A 25,643-nucleotide genomic window follows, 5' to 3' on the forward strand; every position below is an offset into this window, starting at 1 on the left:
CTGTGCAGGAAAGCCAGGAACTGTGGGGCTAACGGTAAGGAAAACCAGAGAATGGGGTTCCCGCTTTCTTTGGGACTTGATGCTCGGGTTGAAGTTCCAAATGAACCCAGAGGCCGAAAAAGGCGACTTGGAGGCGGAGCTAGAAGTTGTCTGGAGGCGGGGCTTGAGGGCTGGACTGGCATGTTGAACTCCTCCTCCGTCCCAAACAAGAGGCGCTGCTGTCGGCGATTGGTTTGCAAAAAACCCTGCTTGACGGGGAAGGGTCTTGCTGGACTGCGGTGAGTGGGAGAGAGTCTAGAAAGGACTCCGCAGCCTTTCCCCAGCATTAGCGCCAGCTGCGCCTCCTCCGCGGATCGTTTGGCTTCCTGACGCGGCCGTATCTGGAGCAAAGCAGGCAGAGTTTGCACTCTTCTCCTGATGTCTGGGCGCTAGTCGAGACGACGCTTGGCGGCGCAGGCAGCCTCACCTGGATTTTGTTTTCTTCTTTGCCCCAGAAGAGATGGAGCTTGCAGCGGGACTTGTAACCGTGCTCTTGTTTGCTGTGGAGCCCTGGCTGGTTTTTTCGGGTAAGGGGCGCGCTAGTCGGTGTGTGTAGGCGGGTGGATGGTGGGAAGCGAGCGCAGGCGGCTTCTTCGTCCCTTCTTTCTCTATCGGTGCTTAACTCGGCATTCACGGTCGGGTCAGCTATGCTGGGGTGAAACAGACCCCCCCCTCCAAACCTGGAGTAATTCCGTGGGATAGAGCGAGCCCACGGCTGCATGAGCAGTTTAGGGGGAGGCAGTGGGGAAGGGGCTGTTTTCGTAGGGAAAGGCGCAAAGAACCAGCTGCGATTCTGTTCTGCGGCACTTGGCGCACAGCCGGAGTTCACCAAACGCTCAGGAGCTGCAGTAGGAATCGTAGCGTGCCTGCTGCAAAGGATCGAGCTCCCTCCCGCTTAAGTGAAAAAGCCGCGGACTGGGTGTGGATCTGACTTCTCCGGGTCCCATGGAGATTTGACATCCCCGAGACGGGAAAAGTATGCAGACGGCCGTTCTCCTACGGGTTGATTGTAGATGCGTGATAAGTGATAACATTCTCCTTAATGTAGGTTGGTACAGGTTGTGAAGGTTGGTACAGATGAGCAAGCAAGCCCATTCCTGACGTGAAGGAGGAGCTTGGGCCCAGGAATGCCGCCCTTGGCTTGCTGTCCGACCAGAGCGAATGGGGCGCAAAGAGGCTGGAAGCCTCCCTCGCGTGCATTGCGCCTCTACGCTTGAGCAGTGAGCAGTCTGGCTTGGGACATGGAAAGCCAGATCAGGTGTTGCTGGAACGTTATAACGTGCCTGATAAATCCGTGCGAAAGCGAAGGGGCTGGATGTGATGGGGAGAGGAAGGAAGAGGCACGATGTGTGATGCGATGTACGTGGGGCTGGGAAGACTAATGCTGCGGCTGGAGTTATGCTGATATATTCTCTGATTTTAGTGTTGCTGGAGATTTGTTTCTTTCATTTGCCACAACTTACTTGTGGTGTTTTTGTGTGTTATTAGTTATTTATATTTTAATATCTAGATTACTCTTTATTTCTCCCCCCCCACCTTGAGCATTTGATTGAAAAGCAGGATATAAGTATTTATAATACATACATATTAATTGATTAATAATATAATTAAACATATTAATAATAATTAACATATTAAGTATTCTGAATTAAGTATACTTGTATACTGTACAGAGGCACTCTTACTTCTGGACTATGGGGCTGAAGTCCAGGGCCTCCACACCCCCTGGGAGTCCCCAAATTGACTTTAGTCTGTCCTGGGAGGTGTGATTTTTGCCCTCAGGAATCTATGTGTTAAAAAATGATGCTTAACTTGCATCGGGGGAGCCTCCGAAGGCCTTGAAGTCCAGGCTCCAAAATTACCTAGGTGCACCTCTGTGTATACTGACCCAAACTCGCATCTCTGGGTGGTACACATCATCCCTGGTTCCCCAAGATATCACACCATAGATTGAGGCCCCTTTCTCTGTTGAGATTTCCTGACACTAACACCTCTGTGTGTGGGGGGTGGGAAACATGTGCAAGGTGTACCCCATCATTTGTGAAGAACGTCTGTTTTGCTATGTGCATGCATAGAAGCAACCCCATGGCAATCACAACAACAAAGGAAGCGAGTGCATTCTTCACAAAGGTTATTGTTATAGTGGCTGTTATGAGGTCATCAATACCTTTGGTGTGCAAGCATAAGTATTTTGTACATGTTTTTCCTTGTGCAGAGGTGATACCTTTATGGAAACCATGTGTTGTGTGAAGTAGTTTCAAATGTTCAGTTCCTATCAGCTTTGTTTCTTGCCTAATCCCCCAGACAAATTGCCTCATTGACACTACAACTGGTGCTGTGCCATAGGATTAAAAGTCAAGAAGCAAAAAGAAGTGGAGACTACTACTTGTTTGATTATGCTAAATCATTAACACCATGAATGTTTAACAATTGTATAAAAAGTTTTTTAAAAAACACCGCCCAAGAAAAATGATCAAAAGCCAAGCCAAGAACACTTAAAGCTGCTTGAGGAAAGGAAGTTTGGGTGATCCAACTAATCATTAGGATCACAGTGAGAGTTATTCAGTGCCAGAGAAAATGACCAGTACAGCATAAATTCTAGAACTGCATGAAGCAGGTCCTTGGGGCACAACCTCTGTATTTACAGCAAGCTTGAAGTCTGCAGAAGGGTGTTTAATTTAATTATTGGTGCTAATAAAGTGGTAAGCAGTTAACTTCAAGTTAGCCTGAATTTAGTACTAACATAACATTTATGTTAGTACATATGTGTCATAGTAATATTAAATTCAGGTGCACTTGTCAGCAAACGATAGTCCCCTTGATACAGTCCTTAAATTTAAAAACCGTTTTAAAATGCCTGAGGCACATTTATAGCTAGCAGGCTATATTTATCTTTCCTGATCAGTTTGAGGCTGTATCCTTGGTTTTGCATCTTTATGTTAGATTAGGATTACAACAACTGTATTTCAGGAGAACAATCAAACAGAAGATCTCTAACTCATTTAAGATTTTAGCAGATGTCCTCTGTTGGTTTGTGTGGCTGTTATAGGAGTATGCCATAGGATTTTAGACGTTGGATTTATTTATTTATTTATTTATTTACATTTATATCCCGCTCTTCCTCCAAAGACCCCAGAGCAGTGTACTACATATTTAAGTTTCTCCTCACAACAACCCTGTGAAGTAGGTTAGGCTGAGAGAGAAGTGACTGGCCCAGAGTCACCCAGCAAGTATTATGGCTGAATGGGGATTTGAACTCTGGTCTACCCGGTCCTAGTCCAGCACTCTAAGCACTATACCACTCTGGCCTAAATTACTAAATAAGTAATTTAGAATTACTTATTTCAGTGCCCTGTCTATAAGGAGGCAAGAGTTAAATTTTTGTTCCTCAGTTTGTTTCTAATTTAAAAAATTGCAATTCTACTTGCAAAAATAGACTTCAGTAACAGAAAGTAGCTCAGCAGTAAGAATAAGGCAGATCTAAATGAATATGTGGGAGCCTGATTGTGATAGACTGTTCTGAAGAAAACAGCTTATGTGCTTATTTTCTTTCATTCTGTTCTGTTTTCTTATCTTATATGGTCAAGACAACAAAGCATTGAGTAACAAATTAATTAATATTAATGCAGCAACTATTTATTGCCTTTCTGATATGTTGGTGCTTTTTGAAGTGTTTAATTTATATTGAATTGTAAAGATAATATATTTTAAAATATTCAAAATGTTTCATTATTGCAACATGGAGTCAACATGCTAGTTTCAGTTTTGTCAACAAACCATAAAGCGGCGAATAAATAAAATAATATAAAATAAAATTTAAAAATAAAATAAATTTATGGCCAATCTTATACAACAATTTTCTCCATAGAAGAATACCATGAAGGAATTCATGGAGCGGGGGCGGGGGGGATCTGTGAATGCAACATTTTGCATGGCAATGTAACTCTTTTCATGTGAATTCTTTTACAGCTATTGCTGTATGCAGGAAAAACATTATGGGTTGTATACTAAGCTTTCCTTCCTCTGGAGGAAACTCCTTGTTTCAGAACAAGCAAAGACTCTGAAGTCCTTCCTTCAGAAAAAGGCTCCTCCTCCTTCTGGAGGGAGGAAACCTTAGGATACAACCCTATGTCAAAATCATTCTTTAATTTTTAGTTGATTCCATCAATATTGTCTGCCAGGCACTTGAAAATCTAGGTTAGCACATAATAAGGCAAAAAGAAAAGAAAAGAATAAAGTTGACGTTTTTCAGTAATGAAGGAGGATTTCCAATGTTACTTGCTGGTTACTTTCACATGTTAACAAATTTAAGTTTACAAAAGTGTCCTCGGGCTCTTTGTCCTGCCACAAGGGTGCTGTGGGTTGACACTTTAGATTAGCATGCATACAAAGTAGAAATGCTATGTTATTATTGTGTTGGTCTTACTACAAGTCTATGTAGTTGTCTAGAGTTTTTAGTCTATGTGCCATAGAATAACCCAGGAGTAGGGGTTTCCCTTCCCCTCTCTCATAATAGTGATCTTTAACAAAAGTTAACAAAATTAATAGATTAACAACATTTTATAACAGATTAGTTTCAACATATGAAGCTGTCTTCTACTGAGTCAGGCCATTGGTCCATCTAGGCCAGTATTGTCTACACTGACTGGCAGCAGCTCTCCAGGGATACAGACAGGTATCTTTCCCAGCCCTACCTGGAGATGCCATGGATTGAACATGGAACCTTCTGCAGGCAAAACAGGTGCTCTGCCTGAGCTATGGCACCATCCTCTGGGGGCATAGATGCAAATTAAGCACCCCATAAGCAATAGAATTTAAGTCTTCTATAATTCTCTGCTCGGATAACAAAGGAAAAGCAACAGGAATAGATCAGATGACCAAGCAGTTATACAGAATTACAGAATAATTCTGAGAAAAGTTAATTCATTTGAAGCATTGGGAACTTATGGTTGTAAAACATCTTTTTATAAGGAGAGATTTAAGTCATTCCCAAGTGAATGAGATCATCCTGTGAGCCAAGTTCACTTCATTTCAATGTCCCATATCCTTTAGCTAGACCTTGAAGTTAGTAGTGCAACAAAACAGGAACTCCACCCAACCTCTGTGAATTGCAGAGCAGAGTTGCTAGCTTATGACCATCTGCCCATTCTTCCTGTTATGACAGAGCTCATGGATTTTTCTACGATGTGTGAAAGGCCATGCTTTGTCTTTTGTAATTTAACCCTTTGAATTCATAATCCCTACATGGTTACATTGGAAGCTGCATTATACTGGGTCAGACCCTTGGTCTATCTTGCTCAATATTGTCTACACACTGATATCTGATGTTTCAGATATTTCCCAGCCGTGCCTGGGATCTTTTGCGTGCAAAGCAGATGGAGCTACGGTCCTTTCCCTAATCCATTGAGGCAATCAGGAATGCATCCTAAATTCATAGGTTACATTAAGTGTTATATGCCTTAAACAAATCACATCCCTACTGAGTGCCCTTTGACATATTTTGTTGTTGTTGTTGTTTGGTATTTTGCAGGCTCACCTGTATCACTGGATCCACCATCCCTTAGCATCCAAAAAGCTGTCCTTACTGTAACTGCAAATGATACACTACAAATTACTTGCAGGTAAGTATGAGGCAGGAGGACACCGAATGGCACAGCAGGGAAATGACTTGACTAGCAAGCCAGAGGTTGCCGGTTCAAATCCCTGCTGGTAAACACCTATATTGGGCAACAGCTATATAGGAATTAGTGATGTGCCCGGACCGGTTCAGAGGCCTCCGTACAGGCCTCCGGACCGATCCGGACACAGGGCGGTCCGGTTCGGAAGGATTGGGGTGGGGGGTTCCATTAAGGGCGGGGGAGGTTTTACTTATTCCTCCTGCGCCTTTTGCAGCCAAGCAGGGAAAGGGGCGGCAGGGAAGTATCCTGCTGCCCGATTTTGGAAAGGAGCCCAGCAGAAAAGGGGCGGCAGGGACCTCCCTGCCGCCCCCTTCCCCGCTGGGCTCCTTTTAGAAATCGGGCGGCAGGATACTTCCCTGCTGCCCCTTTCCCTGCTTGGCTGCAAAAGGCTTCTTAAATCCTTTTGCAGCCAAGCCTGGAAAGGGGCGGCAAGGAGGTATCTTACTGCCCGATTTGAAAAGAACAAGGAGCCAGCGGGGAAAGGGGTGGCAGGGAGGTATCCTGCCGCCCGATTTGTAAAGTAAATACGGCGCCGGAGTGGAGAAAGTGCAGGAGGGGCAAGTAAAACCTCCCCCGTCCTTAATGGAACCCCCCACCTCAGTGCCGGACCGCAGCTCCGCGGTTCCGTGCACACCCCTAATAGGAATATGCTGTGAAAGGCATAATTTCATAATAAGCGGGAGATGGCAGTGGTAAACCCCTCCTGTATTCTACCAAAGACAATCACATGGCTCTGTGGTTGCCAGGAATCGACAACAACTCGATGGCACATTTTACTTTACTTTAAGGATGAGGCACCCAGTTGATGATTGCTATATCTCTTTCATAAACTGCTTTCTTTCCTTCACACTTACTCTGGCTGACTTTACTTCCAGAGGTACATTATACAGGGTTAAATAAAATGAAGGAGACCTTGTGGAATCCAAGAGTGAGCCAAGTATTCCAAATGTCACCTGAGTCAAGTGTTTAAAGCTTAGGGTACAGAAAAGAAACTTTAGGGAAAGAAAGAAATGATGATTTTACTGAGCCCTTATGAAATGTATATGGGTATGAACAATTGTGTTCTCCCTTGCCTTCTCCTTGCATTGTATTAGAAGTAAGGGGTCAAAAAAGACTAAAAGCCAGCTGGTCCATCCCCAGACCCTGAAACATCCACTAGCCCACCCATGATAGATCAGTATTTATAGCTTACATCTCAATGTGCCACAAGCAGATGACGGGTATGTTGCAGAAAGGTAATAGTTAATTTGAGTAAGAGAATTGCAGTCTGCAAGTCAGTTGGACCATTGGTCCATTTTACTTAATGCCTAAGTCTCCAGGATTTCAAAATAAGAAAGGTCTTTGGATTGAACCTGGGACTTTCTGCATGCAAAGCATGCGCTCTACCCCTGAGCCAAAATTCTACTAGTATTTTTAGACAGTTCAGAGTGGCAGAAAATTATTTCCTGACTCTGGAAATGGCAATCATTCAGGGTCCAGCTACATATTCCAGGATACATTTGGCTGTGGCTGCTGCTCCATCTCTTCCTGCATTCCCCCCACAAAGTTTAGCTAAACAAGACACATGACATGATGTCACTGAACACAGCATTTCCCCCTCAGCCCTGGAATTGTCGGCCAGTGTCCAGAGGAAATGCTGAATATAATGACATCACATCACAAAACTTATTCAACTAATGTTTCCAGGGAGATGTGCACTGGTGGTGGCAACCTGTCATCTATAACATAGTTTTGGCCTAAGTGTCTGCATGTACTGGCTGATACTGTTTGTTACCACCCCCAACTTCTTTTATTTAGCAATAGCAGAAGAATTTCCTTTCTTTAGCAGAAGGACCTGATGCTCCTGAGGATAGGCACAGTCCAGCCAAACATTTTTAAGCTCTGTTATTTCAATGGGAGAGAGTTCAATATGTACTCAAATTTTCCATTGGAATTATTAAGACCTAAAAACACGTATTGTTTGAGGATTGTACTCCTGGTTTCCAACCTAAATTGTCAGTGGCTAGCTATTATCTATTAGTTCTTGTATAGCCTTCATTCACTGCATATGGGGGAGAGGGAGAGAGCTTCTTATTTTCTGAGTTCTACAGGATGATCTTTAATATTATCTCCATTCTCTGTGTCTGTTTCTGATTGAACTTGAATATGGGTAATCAAAAGTGGACATGGTCTCCCAGAGGTAGTCTTACCAGTTCTTTGTACAAGTGAGCCAAAACTTCTCCATCCTTAAGAATCAACTAATGGATCTTGGTTTATGCTGACTTCTTTGAAATTGAACAAAATCTGAAACCCACTTCAAACCTTGGGTTAAGATCTTGATTTATTTCAGGAAGTTGACTAGAATAAACCTAGATCAGTCCATTTGGATGTCATGACCAGTCTTGATTTGGCATAATGGTTTTAATGTCAGTCAAAGTAGAATTATGCTGAGACTTGTGGGCAGGGGAGGGAGGAACATGTACTTCTGATGCTTGGGAATAGGGATGTGCAAAAAATTTCGGGCACAGATTGATTATTTTCTGAGTTCTACAGGATGATCTTTAATATTATCTCCATTCTCTGTGTCTGTTTCTGATTGAACTTGAATATGGGTAATCAAAAGTGGACATGGTCTCCCAGAGGTGGCCGAAACGAGCAATTTCGGGTGAATCGGGTCTGAACCGATTCGGTCCGAACTGAATCACCCCCGATGTCCCCTGATATTATTCGGGCCCGGGCCAAATCACCCCTGATTCAGGCCCGAAAAATTTGGGTGATTCGGGCTGACGTCTCTTTGAATTTCCCGCCTTTTTGCCTCCATTGATTTGAATGCAAAAAGGTCTGATGTGATGTCAGGGGTACAGGGTTCTGTTGTTTCAGAGGGATTCTGAGTGTGGATTCTATGATAGCTAATGAAACAATGAAACACCATGAATCCACTCTAATTAGCTATCATAGAATCCACACTCAGAATACCTCTGAAACAACAGAACCCTGTACCCCATGGGTTAGAAACCCATGGGGGTGGTTGGCACCCTATGTGCAGTACACTACCACTCGCTCTGGGCCACCCCAGCACCCCCCAAGTGCACTTATGGGGCTGCTGAAAGCTCCATGCATACCCTATGAGGAAAAACCTTAAAGACGTGTAAACTTTAACAATTCCCCAAAAATCAGCCCTCTGCCCAATCACTCTAAAATTGGGGTGGTAGCCTCCACCCATTAGGCACTACCACCCCACTCTTTTTGCCCAGATCCCACGCTATGCCCCCGATCTGCCCCAAAGACACTAAAACTTCAAAAATTCCCCAGAAATCAGCCCTTTGCCCAATCCCCCTGAAATTTGGGTGGTAGCCTCCAACCATTGGGCACTACCACCCCACCCCACTATTTTGCCCCTGGGACCCATTTTCATACCCGAATCGATTCGGATTCGGATTTAATCCAAATCCGAACCGAATCGGGTGATTCGGGTAGCCCAGATTCGGGCACAGAACAGAACGGGGGTGATTCAGTTCGGGTCCTGAACCGAATCACCGAAAACCCAAATTGCACACCCCTACTTGGGAACATCACATGGAATCAAGATTTACAAAGGGAATCCAGAATGTTGGGGGGCAATATGCTAAATCATTGTAAACCGCTTAGAGAGCTTCCAGCTATAGAGCGGTATATAAATGTAAGTGCTATTGCTATTGCTATTGCTAAATATTGGAAAACTTTTATGAAGAGTTTTTGTGATTGTACACCCAGTATAAAGAAGCAAACATTGCTGCAATCAAGTAGTCTAAGGCTCAGTTATGACATAATGCCAAACCATAGTTAAGAAGTTTTCTCTATAGTATGGTGTGATGCCTAAATTGACACACCACCGTTTCTGATTAGCCAGCAAACCAGAACTGGAAACTGAGGTTTAACTTGCAAACTGTTATTTCTGATAAATCTTGTCTGACGATGTCTGAATTGACAAGCCACAGTCATTGCTCCATCTCTAGAGGCCCCGCATCATAGAAGCAGGAGAGCTGAGCAAATGGAAAAGTTCAGCCATGGCTTGCTGGTATGTTTGGAAGCTTAAGCCATGCTTTGGATTCTAAACTAGTTAGGGCAAGCCATGATTTAGCATGATGTTTGAATTCAGCAGAATTATTTCCGAATTCAGCAGAAAACAGATCTTCATAAAATTAAGGCTCAGAGTGCAGGAGGATTGGTGGATACGTGCATGTGCATCATTTGATGATTGGCAGCTGAAGAGGTGAACCAGACTCTATTAAAGACCATGAGGCTAGATCTTTAATAGGGCAGGACAAGCGTCCTATCCAAGTCTGGGAGCTGTGCAGGTTCCCATTTTGTAATTGTGTGCTTTTAAAAAACAATGTTGAAGCGGGGCGGGGAGGGGGGAGTGATCATTTGTGAGTCTGAGTAAGAGGGCTCCACCCTACCCAGCTGTTTAGTGTGGTAAGAGGCAAAGCCCTCTTACCCAGGGGGAGCCTCACAGATGATCCCTCCCTCCCTTTCTACCTTGTTTTTTAAAAGCACACAATCACAAAATGGCAGTGTGCACAATTCTTGAACTTGGGTAGGACCCTTGTCCTATTAAGGTCGCACAATTCTATTAAGAAATGTGTGAACCAGCCTACTGTGTCTGTGGGGGCTTCAGGTAGTTTGATTTGTGATGGTTCATTCGCACATGCAAGTTACTGCTTGATGCTGCAGTCATCAAATGATGAACATGCCTATGTGAACTGTTCTTCAGCAATGTGGGAAGAGCCCTTTAGAATTCCTTTTGTATCCTCATACCACTATCGTTTCCCCCCTAGTGGTGAACGGGCTTTGGAATGGCTTTGGCCTAACAACCAGAGCAGCATTGAAAACCGTCTATCAGTGACCAACTGTACAGATAACATCTACTGTAAGATGCTCATTCTGACAAAAGTCATAGGCAATGATACAGGAGCCTACAAGTGCTTTTACCAAGACAACAGTACAGCATCAAGTATTTATGTTTATGTGCAAGGTAGGTGTGTGCTGAGGTTTTACTCTTTTCCTGTTTCTGTAAAGGGACCATGCAGTCCCACGTACCTATTATGTTAGGTGAAAACAGACATTTCTTTATTTACAGAAGTGTTTATCCCCATAGATTACACTGAGGTCAATCTTCTCATGCAAGATAATGAGTGTTCAGGGCTTTGCATAGGGCTAGAACTGTGATACAGTAAGATCTCTGTTCATACTGTTGGCCTGGTCAAACTCCATTCTTGTTGCAAGCAGACCTGAAGATCAGTTGACACAATGTGGTTCTGGCATAGAAAAGCTGTGTGTATTCCACTGTGTGTCACAAAATAAATGCCACTTGTACTTGCCTCCTGCACACACTGAGGACATTCACATGGCCAGGTAGGTAGGTGGGCAAGGCTGTGCTTCACTTACCTTCCCCCGCAGATGATCACTTTAGAAGTCTTCGGTGCGCTGCTGCATGCCCAAACAATCCACACTGCTCTGCTGCAGTGCAGATCATTAGAGGCCAGGACTCCTCCCGGCCTCTGGGTATCCCACAGTGCCCCTCATGGCAAGCAATACCCCCACGAGACAGGCACTGTAGGCCTGTCACATGTTCCTGGCAGTCGGGTTAAGGGCGCACCAGCATTTTTAATCTCGGCTAAAAGCTGGACTTGAAAGCAGATCCTAGTGCTGCCCATGACCAGCCTAACTCAGGCTGGGCTGCCCTAGTCTGGGTTAGACCGGTTGTGAGAAGAGTCTTGTAGTAGGTTGTGCATACTGTGTATGCATGGATTTCCTAAACATATGTAATATCCATATAAGAAAACTATATTGTGTGAAGCAGATAACGGTAAAGATTGTGTGTTCCTTCTTCTCAGAAAGCATTGGTGTAGAATTGGACTGATGGTAGTGTGAAACAGGTGTCATTAAACAGTAACTCAGTTTCTGTTCTACAGAATTATATCTTAGAATGATATACATATTTGCCTAATAAAAATGGGCAAATACAAGTAAAGGAGCAATAGTGCTTGTGTCAGTGGAAAGGAACTCTGAAGCAAACAGCACTCTGGCATGCTTTAAATCAGGGGTTTTCAATGTTTGGGTCCCCAGACGTAATTGAACTTAGGAACATAGGAAACTGCCATATACTGAGTCAGACCATTGGTCTATCTAGCTCAGTATTGTCTTCACAGACTGGCAGCAGCTTCTCCAAGGTTGCAGGCAGGAATATCTCTCAGCCCTATCTTGGAGAAGCCAGGGAGGGAACTTGAAACCTTCTGCTCTTCCCAGAGCGGCTCCATCCCCTGAGGGGAATATCTTGCAGTGCTCACACATCAAGTCTCCCATTCAAATGCAACCAGGGCAGACCCTGCTTAGCTATGGGGACAAGTCATGCTTGCTACCACAAGACCAGCTCTCCTCTTCAACTCCCATAATTCCCAACCAAAAGCCACAGGGGCTGGCGATTATGGGAGTTGAAATCCAGTAACATCTGGGGACCCACACGTTGAGAAACCCTGCTTTAAATAGTAGTTCTCAAAACAGTCCATCACGCAATTATGTTTTTATTTTCATGGGCCACCAACAAGCCATACTCTTCCAAAATGTCACCCCTCCATTTGCTACTGCAACATGATTGCAATATCTAGCCTGTGGACGTATTCAGAAGATTGATGGGTCCCATTAGGCTTCAACCTGTCAATGAGTTTTATTTGTAGTCTCCAACCTATCACCATGATATAACTCATTTACATCCCTGCAGATGTATTTATTTATATTTATTTAACATATTTTTATACCGCCCAAAACGTACGTCTCTGGGCAGTTGTATGTGGTTGTCTGTCTGACTGTCTATCTGCAAAGTAGTGATACTAATTTTAAAATCTTCTAGATTTTACAGAGCTTCCAGATTACAGATCTCCATTTTTGACATCAGTTAGTGATCAGCTTGGTGTTATATACATAACTGGAAACAAAACTGTGGTGATACCATGCCTTGGATCTACATCAAACCTCAACATATCACTCCATGCGGTAAGTCTAAGCAATGTCTTCCTTTTGCCAGTTGTTCTTTGTTATCCTGTCTATCAAATTGACATTCCTGACTTCCAGAAAGCACAGCTCATTTTTGAAGTATAGATTAAATAAAAATGATATTTTATGGCACATTGTTCTGGCTTTGATCTATTGAGGTGTCTACCTTTCTCACAGAAGTCCATCACAATTTCCAGAACCAATGATGACCTTGGGTGCACCAATATAGTAAGGGCTGATATGAAGGTGTTCTTGGTCGCCACAAAAAATTGTAGAATTACCTTCCCTTGGAAGTTTGCCAATAATTATTTTCTGCAATCAATGCAATATCTTATTGCTTTCTTTGTCGAATGGGAGGAGGGAGCAGAAGTTGATTGTGGATGCAATCCAGCCAAATTGAAGCACTTTTATGCCCCATTGATTCTGGTGGGAGAGTTAAGGATATGCTTACAATCAGAAGTGCTTCACTTCTGCTTCACATGTATTTTTTTAACTGCCGAGTTTATATATTTTTCATTAGTTTTGCATTAATGCTGCTCCTTAGCTTGAGCTCCCAGGCAGGCTTTCAGGCAAGTTCATTTGAATATGGATGCCGAGACTAGATTCATTGCCTGATTGAACTGCTCCCTTCCATTATCCCTCACATTATTCATGTACGAGGAAGGAGGAGTCAGTGGTAAGAGAAGAGTATACAGAAGGGGGAAAGAGTAACAGAGAGTACAGTGAATGACTGGAACATCCTCTAGCTTGTGTTAAAAAATTCACAGCTATTAAATTTTAACTGGTTGTTGTGCTGATTTTCATACAGAAGTATCCAGATAAAATATTTGTTCCTGATGGTAAATCAATCACATGGGACAGTCAAAAAGGCTTCATTATCCCCAGCAGTTTAATCAGCGACGTGGGCATGGTCTTCTGCAAAGCTAAGATAGACAATGAAAGCTATCAGTCCGTGATGTACATTGTGGTGGTTATAGGTAAGACATATCATATCCTAAGGTCTGTAGACACCTAGTTGGTCACTGAGAATTTGTTTAGTGGAGGAAAAGGCAATATGGGGCTTAATGATGGGAAGAGCAGTGTGACTGCCTTGGTCACAATGGCTCTCAGGAGCTAAAGCATCACCCTCGCTATTCCTGGGACTAAATTCATATCCATTTGAATTGATGGGTCTGCCCAATAGGGCCAAGAGGGGTGGGGAAACACTAATGTTTAGATGAATATGGAAGAACTGTCACCCTGGTACAGGAAACACTTCCTGATTTGTTTTTTCATCTCCTTTTGCATTTTAATTGGGGAGATCTAGGTTCAAAGCTTACTTGGTGACCATGGGACAGTCATTCTTTCAACCTAATGTATTCCACCAAGTTGCTGTGAGGATAAATTCAGGGAGGGGAGAAGAACCACATTTGTCACCCTGAGATCCTTGGAGGAAGGGCAGGGTATAAGTGCAATAAATACATGCCTATTTAGGGTCATTGAGGAGAGAGTTTTGTAATCAAGTTTTGTAATATGAACCAATAATCAAGCCTAGCATTTTGCCAGCTCAGTGGCTTCTTTGTTTATTGTTAAGATGCAGTGGGAACTCAGTTTGTATTTCTATTAGCTTTCAGGATTTCTAAAAATCCTGAATGGAAAGGCTTATGCTAAGATGCTAATATTCAGCCTCAGGTGATAAGGATGTGCAATGGATGCTTATTGCTTGCCTATAAAAAAATTATTCACCATTATGTGTATGCTATGTGTACATTCAAAGATGTGTATATTCAGCCAATATATTCAGAATGGAATTGTGTACTGAGTGAAAAATTCAGCTTATTGAGAAACTCAGTTTTAATATTTTGTTAAAAATCAAAGATTTTAGTCCTTATGGGGGCAAAGATAGGTTGAAAGTTCATAGCCAATGTCTGCCAAAATCTGAGAATAAGAGAAATGTTTGGAAAAGACTTTCATTGGTCAGGGTGAGCTGTCAGTACCCTTTAGCGCCTTGCCTTCAGAGCCTATTTGCGCTAGAAACCAAATAAAGTGTGCAGATCATTGCATAATATGTACAGATAATAGAATTAAGCTTTTGTTTTTGCAGAATTCATATTACCATGGCATGAAATTAAGTCACCCATTCACCTGGAATTTCACTCTTGTGGTTGCCACTGAGAATGGAGGCATTTTTACTTTATTCAGCATGGTTTTCATTCACATTTTTGTTCCTGCTTTGTTTGTTTTTTCAGGTTATAAAATTCATGACCTCACAATGAACCCTCCTCAGCAAGTAGAGCTGGCCGCAGGAGAGAAGCTAGCTCTGAATTGTACTGCGAGGACTGAGCCGAATGTGGGGATTGTGTTTGAATGGGACTACCCATCAAGCAAGGCAATGGCAAACAAGGTAACTGCCTTGGAAAGAAAAATCTGCTTGACACAAGCCTCAAAAGACACTCCTGCATTTGCTTTTGAGCTTTCACAACTGCATTATGTCAGTTTGGGATTAGCAGCATCACATTTAGAATGTTTGCAGAATGACTGTTTGCTGTGGCTGGTGAAACAGCTTTCTAGTAGGACACTGGCCACCACTGTGGAGTGACTGAGGAGAAAGGGAGATCCTAACCCTTATAGGTAGCAGGCAGGAGATGTGGGTGGACCTTTAGCACATGCAAGTGTGCAGTTGATGACTAGCCAGCCATCCCCACTAATTTAGCAGTCTGAGCCTGCTCCAGGGTCAAAGAGCCAGTCAGCAACCAGATTGTTTCATGGTGCTGACTGAGGCATACCTGCTTCTACCATCACATCCTGACTGCTGTGGTAAGGCAGACATTTTCTTCTCCTCTGCCTACTCTGTAGTGGTGTTCAGTGGTTCAAGCTGGTGCACTGTGCAATCATCCGTGTGCGGCTCCTGTGCAGTTGCTGGAAATTGAAGACCTCTTCTAGCATCTGCCTAACCATGTGTATATACCATGAATGGAGGGTAAGAGAAGCAGAGCTCACCTGCTCTCATCCTGACATCCATGCATTGAGCAAGAGGGCCCTACACACATACAACTGTATGTTCTTAAGCTGTCCACATCAGTGGGAACCTGACATGCAAGGTTTGCACTCGTGTGTCAACCCCCCTTGCTGCTGTTCTGCTCAAGGTCTGAATTTCCAGGACTGGATAGCATGTTGGCATAGAGATGTGAAGGGTGGGGAAAAAAACCTGGAAAAATTAGGGGAAAAAACTATTTCCCCCATTTTTCCCTGAAGGACTTTTTTGTTCCTTACTGAAAGATTGGGAAAAAATTGAGTTAGCTGGTATTGTAGTTGCGAACATAAGAACAGCCCTGCTGGATCATGACTTGTCCACTTTGCTAAGCAGGGTCTGCCTTGGTTGCCTATGAATGGGAGACTACATGCATGAACACTGTAAGATATTCCCCTCAGGGGATGGAGCCACTCTGGGAAAAGCAACTGCATGCAGAAGGTTCCAAGTTCCCTCCCTGGCATCTCCAAGATAGGGCTGAGATAGATTCTTGCCTGCAGCCTTGGAGAAGCAGCTGCCAGTGTGTGCAGACAATACTGAGGTAGAAAGACCAATGGTCTGACTCAGTATATAGCAGCTTCCTATGTTCCTATGAAATATTTTTTTTTGGAATTTTGAATAAAATATTTAAGAAAAGGTGCTCAGATATATTCATATTAGGAAAAATGTTTTGGCCTTTACTCTCCCAAGCTTCTTGCTTGCTTCAGATTCTTCCCCTTCTGTAGCATGTGAAAGAAATTGGTCTATGTTTGGAAAAATACCAGATTAAGAAATAAACAAATGTGTGAAAAGGTAGAGAGGCTTGTCTCAATCCAGGCAATTTAGTTTCCATAAGTCATTAAGATGATAAAAATGAAGGATGAGAAGAAGCAGAAACTGATGATAGTGAAACCTACAAAAATGAGACTGATTAGACAAAGTTTCATGTGGCAAAACTGTATTCAATAAGTCTTCCCCACCCCGTTTTCTTTTTCTGAATGTCACTGCAGCAATGAGACAATAATTAATAAGGATGGAACCTCTGCAAGCATGGTGGAAACGAGGACATGGTTTGGGGATGTGTGGAATGAACATGTTCACCCCACTCTTCAATTGGTGGGGCACTGCACTGTATGTAAGCCAGTCCCCCCCACCCCCCGCTTTCAATGTTAACTTTTTGCCTGCTTCTCTTAAATAGTTTTTGACAGTTTATGGGATGCAGGGAAAATGCTGATGTTGAAAATAGAAGGAACTGGCTTCTTTGGAGTTCAGGAGATTGCAGTCCATTTGTAACAAAAATTAAATAACATTTAAAAGTAAAATTACTACATTTGGACTAATTGTCTGAATAAACTATACTTCTAAATGTAATATACCAAACATGACCAGTGTTATGAGCAAAACAGGTTATACATAATAAATGCTCCTAAAGAAACAATGTGACTTTAGACCTGTAAAGGGTGGTTTAAAAAAAAGTATTTCATATATTTCAATTTCTCCTCAAATTTCCATTTTTTTTTTCTTGGGGGTGGAAGGAAAAAGTCAACCCCCGCCCCAATCTTTGAAATTTTCTGGAAATCTTACATCCCTATGCTGGCATCGGGGCAGGGCTCAAAGGCATGGCCCAACTTCTTCCTTCATGCATTCTTTATCTGCATAGAAGCGCATGTAAGAAAAGAGCCTATGTGGTGCTAAGAAAGAGGGTGACTAGATGCCAAGGAGGATGAGGCTCTTGTGCCTCTAATAGTTGTGTAGATGAGGAAATGTTGAACTCTAACCCCCTGCAGTACTGTGACGTAACAAGCCACATCTATTGAAATTCCTTCTTCCACAGAATTATTTAATAGTTTTGCAGATAATTCTACAGACACTGGTAAGTCATTATCCATTGTTTGCACTCCTACATAAATCATTTGTGGCACATCAGCAGCCAGCAACCCTGTTTTCATTCAGCTTACAAAGACTTCTCTGCTCACCTGGATGCAATCCTTGCTCATGCCAGGTGAATGTTGTATTAAAGGCAGGAGGGTGCTATCCTCTTCTGAATCTCACCAACCCAGAGGGGGAAAGGTATATGTCTGTGAAGGGAGGCTGGTAGAGCAATGTTGGAATAAGCTACTTTGAATTCTGTTCTAGAAAAGGCATGTTATGATCAGGGATGTGAAGACAACATCAGGGGCTGAAGTGAAGAAGTTTGTAAGCACTCTAACCATAGAACACGTGACCTTAAATGACAAAGGCCCATACAGCTGCAGAGCCTCCAGTAGCCGTATGAGTAAGAGAAACAGCATTAATGTCATCATCCATGGTAAGGCATTCCTCTGGATTTAGTTCTGCTTTAGTTGTGATAAGGAGATATTGGGAGGGTGAGGAAGAGACACTGATTAAAATAACCCACCAGCAAAATCAAAATGGATCTGAAGCTGAAGTTAAAATGTTTTAATAATTCACTTTCTTTTTAATGACAAACTTCCTTTTTTGTGAAGTGGTTGCTTTGCTGTTGAAAGCAATGAATGGGAACAATGTAGACTTGGGGTGGAATGAGATATTACCAGAAACATAGGGCTACTGTCAAAATCAGTGGCCCTGCGTCTAGTCTGTTTTATTTATTTTCACCTTTTCTCTTACCACAGCTTCCCCTCACCCACAAAGATTCAATGTTCCTAACAACAACAACAACAAAATCAAATTTGGTCAATACAGTGGCTGACATCTGGACCAGCAGTGTGCTGGTCTAACAGTTTTTCCAGGCCTCAGGGACATATTTTTATGATGCACAGTGGGCTTCAGAGGGCAGGAGAAGTCATCAAAAATCATTCCTTTTCTTGTGCAGTGGTGCAGCCTTCATTTAGAAGTCACCATTGTTGCACTAGCACACTGCTCATCTGAATGTCAGCCAATACAATAAGATAAATGAAAATGAATAGTAATTAGAAATCCATAATAGCAGCAGGGTCCAATATTGTATTGGCTGACATATTTGATGACTTCCCCTTCCTAGATGTCAGCCACTATATTGACCAGATTTGATTTATTTGTTGTTGTTAGGAATATTGAATCTTTGTGGTGGGAGGAGAAGCTGTGATGAGAGGCAAAGTGAAAAGTGTATAAAACAGACTAGACATAGGGCCACTGATTTTGATAGTAGCCCTATGTTTCTGGTATATAGGAAGATGCTGAAAGGCATCATCTCATACTGTGTAGGAGATGGCAGTGGTAAACCCCTCCTGTATTCTACCAAAGACAACCACAGGGCTCTGTGGTCACCAGGAGTCAACACCGAATCGATGGCACACTTTACTTTACCAATAAAATGGAGCTTAAGTCTGGAATAACATTCACAGTGTAGTCTTAACTTACTTCCTGATAGTCCAAACTGATGCATTTGCTGAACCTCATTAGGGAGCAAGTTACATAATGAGGATTCCATAAATGAGAGTTTGATAATTCCAAGTGGCACCACTGAGAATTGCCCTGTCTCTTGTCCTTGCCAATCTGATATCAGATTGCTGGCATTCAGAATATCGCCCTTTCTGATGACCTTGCACTTAGCAAAGTTTGCATGAGAGGAGACATTATCTGAAATGCCCTCAGCCTAAGCCTTTTAAAGCACTAGAGGTCAAAACCAGCATTTTTAAGTTTGCCCAGAGAGCCAATGTCAATCTTTCAGCACAGGTATTATGGACTCCTTTCAGCTGATTTCCACTAACAGGCAGGCCACTGCATCTTGCATCCTGCAATTTCCAAAAGTCTTTTGAGACTGTAGAGTGCGTTTCAGTAATCCAGCTTGGAAGTTACCAAAGCTTTCATAACAGTGGCCACATCACCCTATCTAGGAGTAGCTGCAGCTGATGTATTGGCTGAAGCTGACAAACAAAACATTTTTTACTCAATGCCACATAGACCTTCAGATGTTGTTCCCAGTCCCAGAACACATCCAAACTGCACACCTGCTCTTACATAAGAAACATAGGAAGCTATCTTATACCAAGTCAGACCATTGATCATCTAGCTCAGTATTTTCTACACTGACTGGCAGCAGTTTTCCAAGGTTTCAAGCATGAATCTTTCACAGCCATGCCAGGGATTGAACTTAGGACCTTTTGTATGCAAAGCAGGTGTTCTACCACTGATGGGGATATGGCTGTATCCCCATCTAAGGCATCTAACTTTCAAGCAGAGAGCAACCCTCTCCTGAAGAGAAGAACAAATAACTCATAGATCAGTTGGAACATCCACCATTAACAGCTCCATTTTGTTTGGACTGAACTTGACTGTTATCCAGGCCACCATTGAGTCCAGTCCCATGTTCTGAGCTTCTACAGCCTCATCTAGTTTAGATGAAATAGAACTGTGTCAGCATACTGGTCAATATGCCATCTTTGTTGGAGATAAGGTTGAGTAAACCAATCAAAATTCAGTATGCCGATAACACTTTGCCTTAGTCTGTGGACAACATCTCTCAGTAATCAAACGCATGATGTGATTTTGGTATGCCACTCGTTTCCCCTTGTTCAGACCCTCCCATGGCTGTCAGTTATGCAGAGTGGGTGTGGGGAAGGCACACCATGATAATGTCACTTCATACTTTTTGTCACATCACTTAATGGTAGGGGAGAAAGGGGAAGTAAAGAGAGGGCCACTTTGTTTTTGGGCTGCTGTGGTACAATATGTTTCTCTTGTTTATCGATGCTGCCTTTTGCCTCCATACAAAATCAAATCAGAAAGTATACGTGTCTGGAAAAGAAGACATGACATTCATAGTTTAAAATGATTGCTTTCCTTTTTTATTTGGACAGAAAAACCTTTTGTCACTTTGGAGAAGATGCCTTCTTGGGTGGAAAAAAAGCTGAGTGAATCAATCAAAATCCCTGTGAAATTCACAGGGTATCCACCTCCAGATGCAAAATGGTAATTTTCAGAGTGTGTCAAATGGATGAATGAATATATACCCAGTATGCTATGATGGCTAGAGCATTTGATTTGGATGTGAGGAGCCAGATTAAAATCCCCAGTAAGCCAGGGTTGCCATGAGCAAATCACTTTTGTCTCAAGCTAACATCTTGAGGAAATTCTTTGAGTATAAAACATAGTTCTTTCATATACATTGCCTTGAGCTCCTCAGAAGAGAGGTGGGATGCAAATGAGGTGCTATATTTATTCTGTATTACTTTGCTATATTTAATATTTACCTATGCCTACCACATGTCTTTTTGCAGGTATAAAAATGGGAATGCTATTGCTGCAAATCGTACAATTAAACTTGGGTACTCCTTGACAATTACTGAAGTGAGCGAAAGAGATGCTGGGAATTATACTGTTGTGCTGACCAATCCTATTAACAAGGACTCAAAGAGACACACATTTCATCTGGCTGTGAATGGTAAGGTCCTCTCTTCCAAAATCCTTGTTTTTTCAGAGTGAGACTCAATAATGTCAAAAGGGTGAGGCAGGCCTTTTCAAGGAAGAACAAGGCAGTTGCTAAGGATGATGCAAACCCTTCCTTGACCCCCTCAGAAGGTTTTCTGCAGGGACAACTCCACAAAGCAGGCTTTACTGCAAACTCAACATTATCCCAAAAACCTGATGCAAAAAGGAGATTTTTTTGAAACTCCAGATATATACCGGGCTACATTCTAGCATGCAGTGAAAAACCTGAATTGTGTGTGAAGTGCTCTATGATAGCTTGCAGGGACTTTGGGGTAAACCTGCCCAATACATGAATATACAACTTCCTTTCCAGAGGAGATGTGAGCTAAAGGGCTTTAAAAGCCCTGTGTGAAAAACTTCCATGTCTTTGACTGCACTAGAAGGTGGAATTATGTTGCTGCTGCCAGTCTGTGCAACATGGGTCCCAAATTTTATTTTCCTAGGGTGGGGGAATGCTGAAGTTTTTGGTGGTCATATGTTTCTAGAGCACTTTCTAGAGCAGGTCTGTACAATCTATGAACAACCAAACTGAATGCTGCCAATCAGTTGTATATAAATACCTACTGGTTACCTCAGTAAGCCATAGGTCGTCTTTGTACTTCGCCATACCCGTTTCTGCAATCCCAGGCAGGAAGCAGATCAAGGCCTTATTGGCCACCACTCATGGCTACAGAGCTGTGTTCAGCTCGATGGATAATAAGTTGTATATGCCCACCCTGGCCTCGTATTTTGTTTTGCTCCAGCATCCTTCTCAGTTTGTTTTGGGAAATGTTTGATTTACCCAGTACTGCAAAAAGCATTTTTGTTTTCAACTTACTGTATACATATATTTGCCTTTGTGTCCTGCTCCTTTCCTGTTTTCAGTGCTTTTGCTTACACTGTTACATCACGAGTTCTTCCCCTGCTGTTTGCCTCACCCATCCTTCCTGCTCTCCCCCGACTGTCCTGTTTGGTTTCGCCCAGCAAGGTTTTCTCCTCAGTTTGGCTCTCAGGAAATACTGTTTTCTTGTCTATTGCTTAAAAAATAGCCAGTTCTTAGGACAACAGCTGCCCTTTTATAAAGTGGAATCTTAATAGTAAATAGAAGATGTTGGCTGGCCAATATCCATATAATATAACTTACAATAACCATATAACTTGGAAGACACAATGGTTAGTCTGGAGGACAGTTTCCAGAAGCTGCCAGGATGCTTAGGGAGGACTGTCTCACTTACAGCCTACCAAGGAGGTAGCAGTAGTAGGAGAGCTGATCTTGTGAGAGTAAACATGAATTGTCCCCTTTGCTAAGCAGGGTCTTCCCTGGTTTGTGTTTGAATGGGAGACTATATGTGAGCACTGTAAAGATATTCCCCTTAGGGGATGGGGTCTAGGTGGCCAGATTTGGCTTTTAAAAAGCCAAATAATGGCTTATGGCCCATTTGACCCAAGGGTATACCCCTTAGGTTCTGGCAACCCTGGATGGGGTCGCTCTGGGTAGAGTACCTGCATGCTTGCATGCAGAAGGTTCCAAGTTCCCTCCCTGGCACCTCCAAGATAGGGCTGAGAGAGACTCCTGCCTGAAACCTTGAAGAAGCCGCTGCCAGTCTGTGTAGGCAATACTGAGCTAGATGGACCAATGGCCTGACGGTAGAAGGTAGCTTCTTATGTTCCTCCTGCATGTTCCAAGCAGAATGCAGATGCTTGACAAAACCTTTGTTACAGTGCCAGGCAAGCAGCAAAACCAGGAGGCTCATCATTATAGTGATAGGCTGCTACTTCTGCCTCTTATAAGTAGCAACTGAATTTGTTGTCCTTCTAGTGCCAGGCAAAGGCCTTTTTCTTTTCCCAGGCCTCCCAGCATTATCAGCTAGCTGGCTTGTGTTTTGAGGCTTTATATGTGTTTTTATTGCTCTGCTGTCTTTATTTATGATCATACTTGTATTGCTCGTCTCTCAGTTTTATTGTATGATTTGTTAGCTATTTTGAGAGCCTGTGCTGAAAAGCAACTTAGATATTCCATCAAAAATAAATAATGCTATTGATAAACTCTGAGGTATAGCCACAGGAATCTGTACCACAATCACAACATGTGAACAAGCTGTTAACAGCATGTTGCTTAATCGTAGGTGTTCTCGAACCCGCTTGGAAGAGCACACTTTCTCAAAATGTCACTTGCAGCTGTAAGATGCCATATAAATTTAGAGCCAACACATTCCTTTATGGCAGCCTAGCAAAATACCTGTTATGACATCCAGGGTAGGGGTATGTGTCAGGTTTTGCGCCCTCCACAAAAGTATACCCCAGTTGAGCCCCTCTTCTTTCCCCCATAGAAATGAGTAACAGCCACTTGTTTTGAGCAGCCTTCTTCATTGCAAGGCCCAAGAGCCAGTGGTGACTCCCATTGACCCCAAATGCAGCTCCGTGCCTAATTGTGAAGCAGAATACTCTGCACAGCCCCTCTGACACTGCATGGAGGTGGCGGTTAACTCCACATAATGTTGAGCTATGCCCAGCACCAGGGGTCCACTAAGAGAGAAAGAGCCCTGTCAAGCCCCAGCGCCACCTTGAAAAGTGCACACTGTGCGCTTAGGAGTGTAGTTCTTCCCAGTGCTTTAGAAATCTGTGGCAAAAGCACTGGGGTGGACTACTCAGTGTTCAGTGTGTACCTTCCAGGGTGGTACTGGGGCTTGAGGGGGCTCTTTTTTGCCTTAAGGGAGCCCTACCAGCAGTGGACAAAGTGCAGCATCATGTGGTGGAAGCAGAACCTTCATTGGAGGCTTTTGCCAAAGTGGCTCCCACTTGAAAAATAGTGAAGATCACTGATTTAAAGAGAATAAATTAAAGGGCTGCACTCAAGGTCACTGCTGGAGTTGGGACAAAACCTCTTTTCTGCCCTGATGACCCTGCCATCATATATACTACTTTTTGTTTCTTGCCCAGCTGGTCTGAGCATGGTACAGAGTGTTGGGACTGCTTTATAGATAGCTAGGTTTCCACGAAGAGTACCAAGAATGAGATTCTCCAAAGGCCTTATTTTGAAGCACCTCCATCCCTCCCTTCAGAATCATGTAGTGCTCGGTCATACACCTATGAATCTTCCATCACTCATTTCAGTTTTACTCAACATGTGAATTGTCTCCATGAAAGAGTGAGGCAGTGGCTGGTGCTACAGAAGGCTTCAGTGTTCCCCCAAGATGTGCGCATGCACACACGTTTTGAAATGTCCACTCAGTTAATTTTAGATCCCGCTCCATTCTGAATGCCCATATGCACACTCTGCCTTGATACTGGCACCCAGAACAAAAGTTATTTTGTGCTCAGATGAAAAAAATTAGAGGGGGCACTGGTAGGCTGTATCAAAATACAAAAGCTCCATCTGTCATGTCTAATTGGTGATGACTGCTTCAGTTATGCAAGTTTAATCATTTAAAAGCAAGAAATGTAAAGCACAATTTAAAAATTTAAAAACAATATTCTAAAAACAACATTCAAAACAATTAAAACAATATCACTTAAAAGCCTGGGTGAAGAAATGTGTCTTTAAGGACTTTTTAAAGGATGTCAAAGATGGGGAGATTCTTATTGCACTAGGGAGCGCATTCCAAAGCCTCGGGGCAGCAACGGAGAAGGCCGTTTGTTTGATGGAGATGGATGGGTGAACTATCCTCATCTCCATAGACATCAGAATCTGACAGCATCATTGTATGGCTACTGTTTGAACCTGGACACTTATGAGTATTTCGGTACATCTGGCCTTCATTAAAAGTTCTTGCCTAGCGTTCAAGAGGCTGTTAAGTTCAAATCCCTGCCGGAGTGCTTCCCAGACTGTGCCTAGTAAATACATTTGTAGTCAGACAGGATCTTATTCACCCTCTAATGGCTAAATGGCCAGGTTTCGACCCCTCACAGGCTATCGCAGGCTGTTGGAAGGAAGTAATTCCATCACCACCAGACAGGTGGCCAAATTTTGTGTTGTAGCCCTCCATTTGCGGGCTTATGTTTGACAATGGGAAAGTAGGGGAGAGTCTTAAGGTCAGAGTAATTTTTGCAGGTATAGAGTGGATAATTGTATGTGGGCACATAGGTTCTGGGACCATATGCATATTAGCAGTAAAATTAACAACTCACTCTTCCCGAGCCCTTTAAATGTTTAGCCCCCCCAGGAGTTAGGAAGGCAATTGTTTAAGTTTTGATATGTATGTAATAATTTTATAAGTATGAAATGCTGCTGTCTCATTATTAGTTTAACCTGTGTATTTTTAGTTGATTTATATTTAGAAGGATTTTCTTAGTTTATTTGGTTTTATTGGTTGAAGTAGAAGTTTGATTGGTTTCTTTATATTTGTTTTAACTTTGTGCTGGTCATTGACCGAAATAAATATTTGATTTGATTTGACATTTGTAGTCACCCATATTGGGCTGCAGTGATACAGGGAAGTGCTGAAAAGCATCCTCTCATACTGTGCGGGAGGAGACACTTGTAAACGACTCCTGTATTTTACCAAGAAAATCACATG

The 25,643-nt window shown here is 42.8% G+C and overlaps 1 protein-coding gene across 2 annotated transcripts in view; it reads left to right on the top strand.

Annotated features, from left to right (window-relative positions):
• Positions 1-269: 269 nt before the first annotated feature.
• The window catches only part of KDR (kinase insert domain receptor), a 57,990-nt gene continuing 32,616 nt past the window's right edge, over positions 270-25,643 (top strand). The window contains exons 1-9 of one of the 2 annotated variants that reach the window (XM_053258391.1): positions 270-566; positions 5,570-5,660; positions 10,514-10,710; positions 12,586-12,728; positions 13,537-13,705; positions 14,957-15,111; positions 17,854-18,025; positions 20,517-20,628; positions 20,937-21,100. In XM_053258391.1, the coding sequence (XP_053114366.1) occupies positions 500-566; positions 5,570-5,660; positions 10,514-10,710; positions 12,586-12,728; positions 13,537-13,705; positions 14,957-15,111; positions 17,854-18,025; positions 20,517-20,628; positions 20,937-21,100 (1,270 nt within the window). In that variant the 5' untranslated portion in view covers positions 270-499. Of the gene's footprint in view, positions 567-962; positions 1,016-5,569; positions 5,661-10,513; positions 10,711-12,585; positions 12,729-13,536; positions 13,706-14,956; positions 15,112-17,853; positions 18,026-20,516; positions 20,629-20,936; positions 21,101-25,643 lie in introns of those variants that run through there. The other variant, XM_053258392.1, reaches the window with a different exon arrangement.

The sequence above is a fragment of the Hemicordylus capensis genome, chromosome 5 (genome assembly GCF_027244095.1).
Source record: "Hemicordylus capensis ecotype Gifberg chromosome 5, rHemCap1.1.pri, whole genome shotgun sequence".
Taxonomy (NCBI): domain Eukaryota; kingdom Metazoa; phylum Chordata; class Lepidosauria; order Squamata; family Cordylidae; genus Hemicordylus; species Hemicordylus capensis.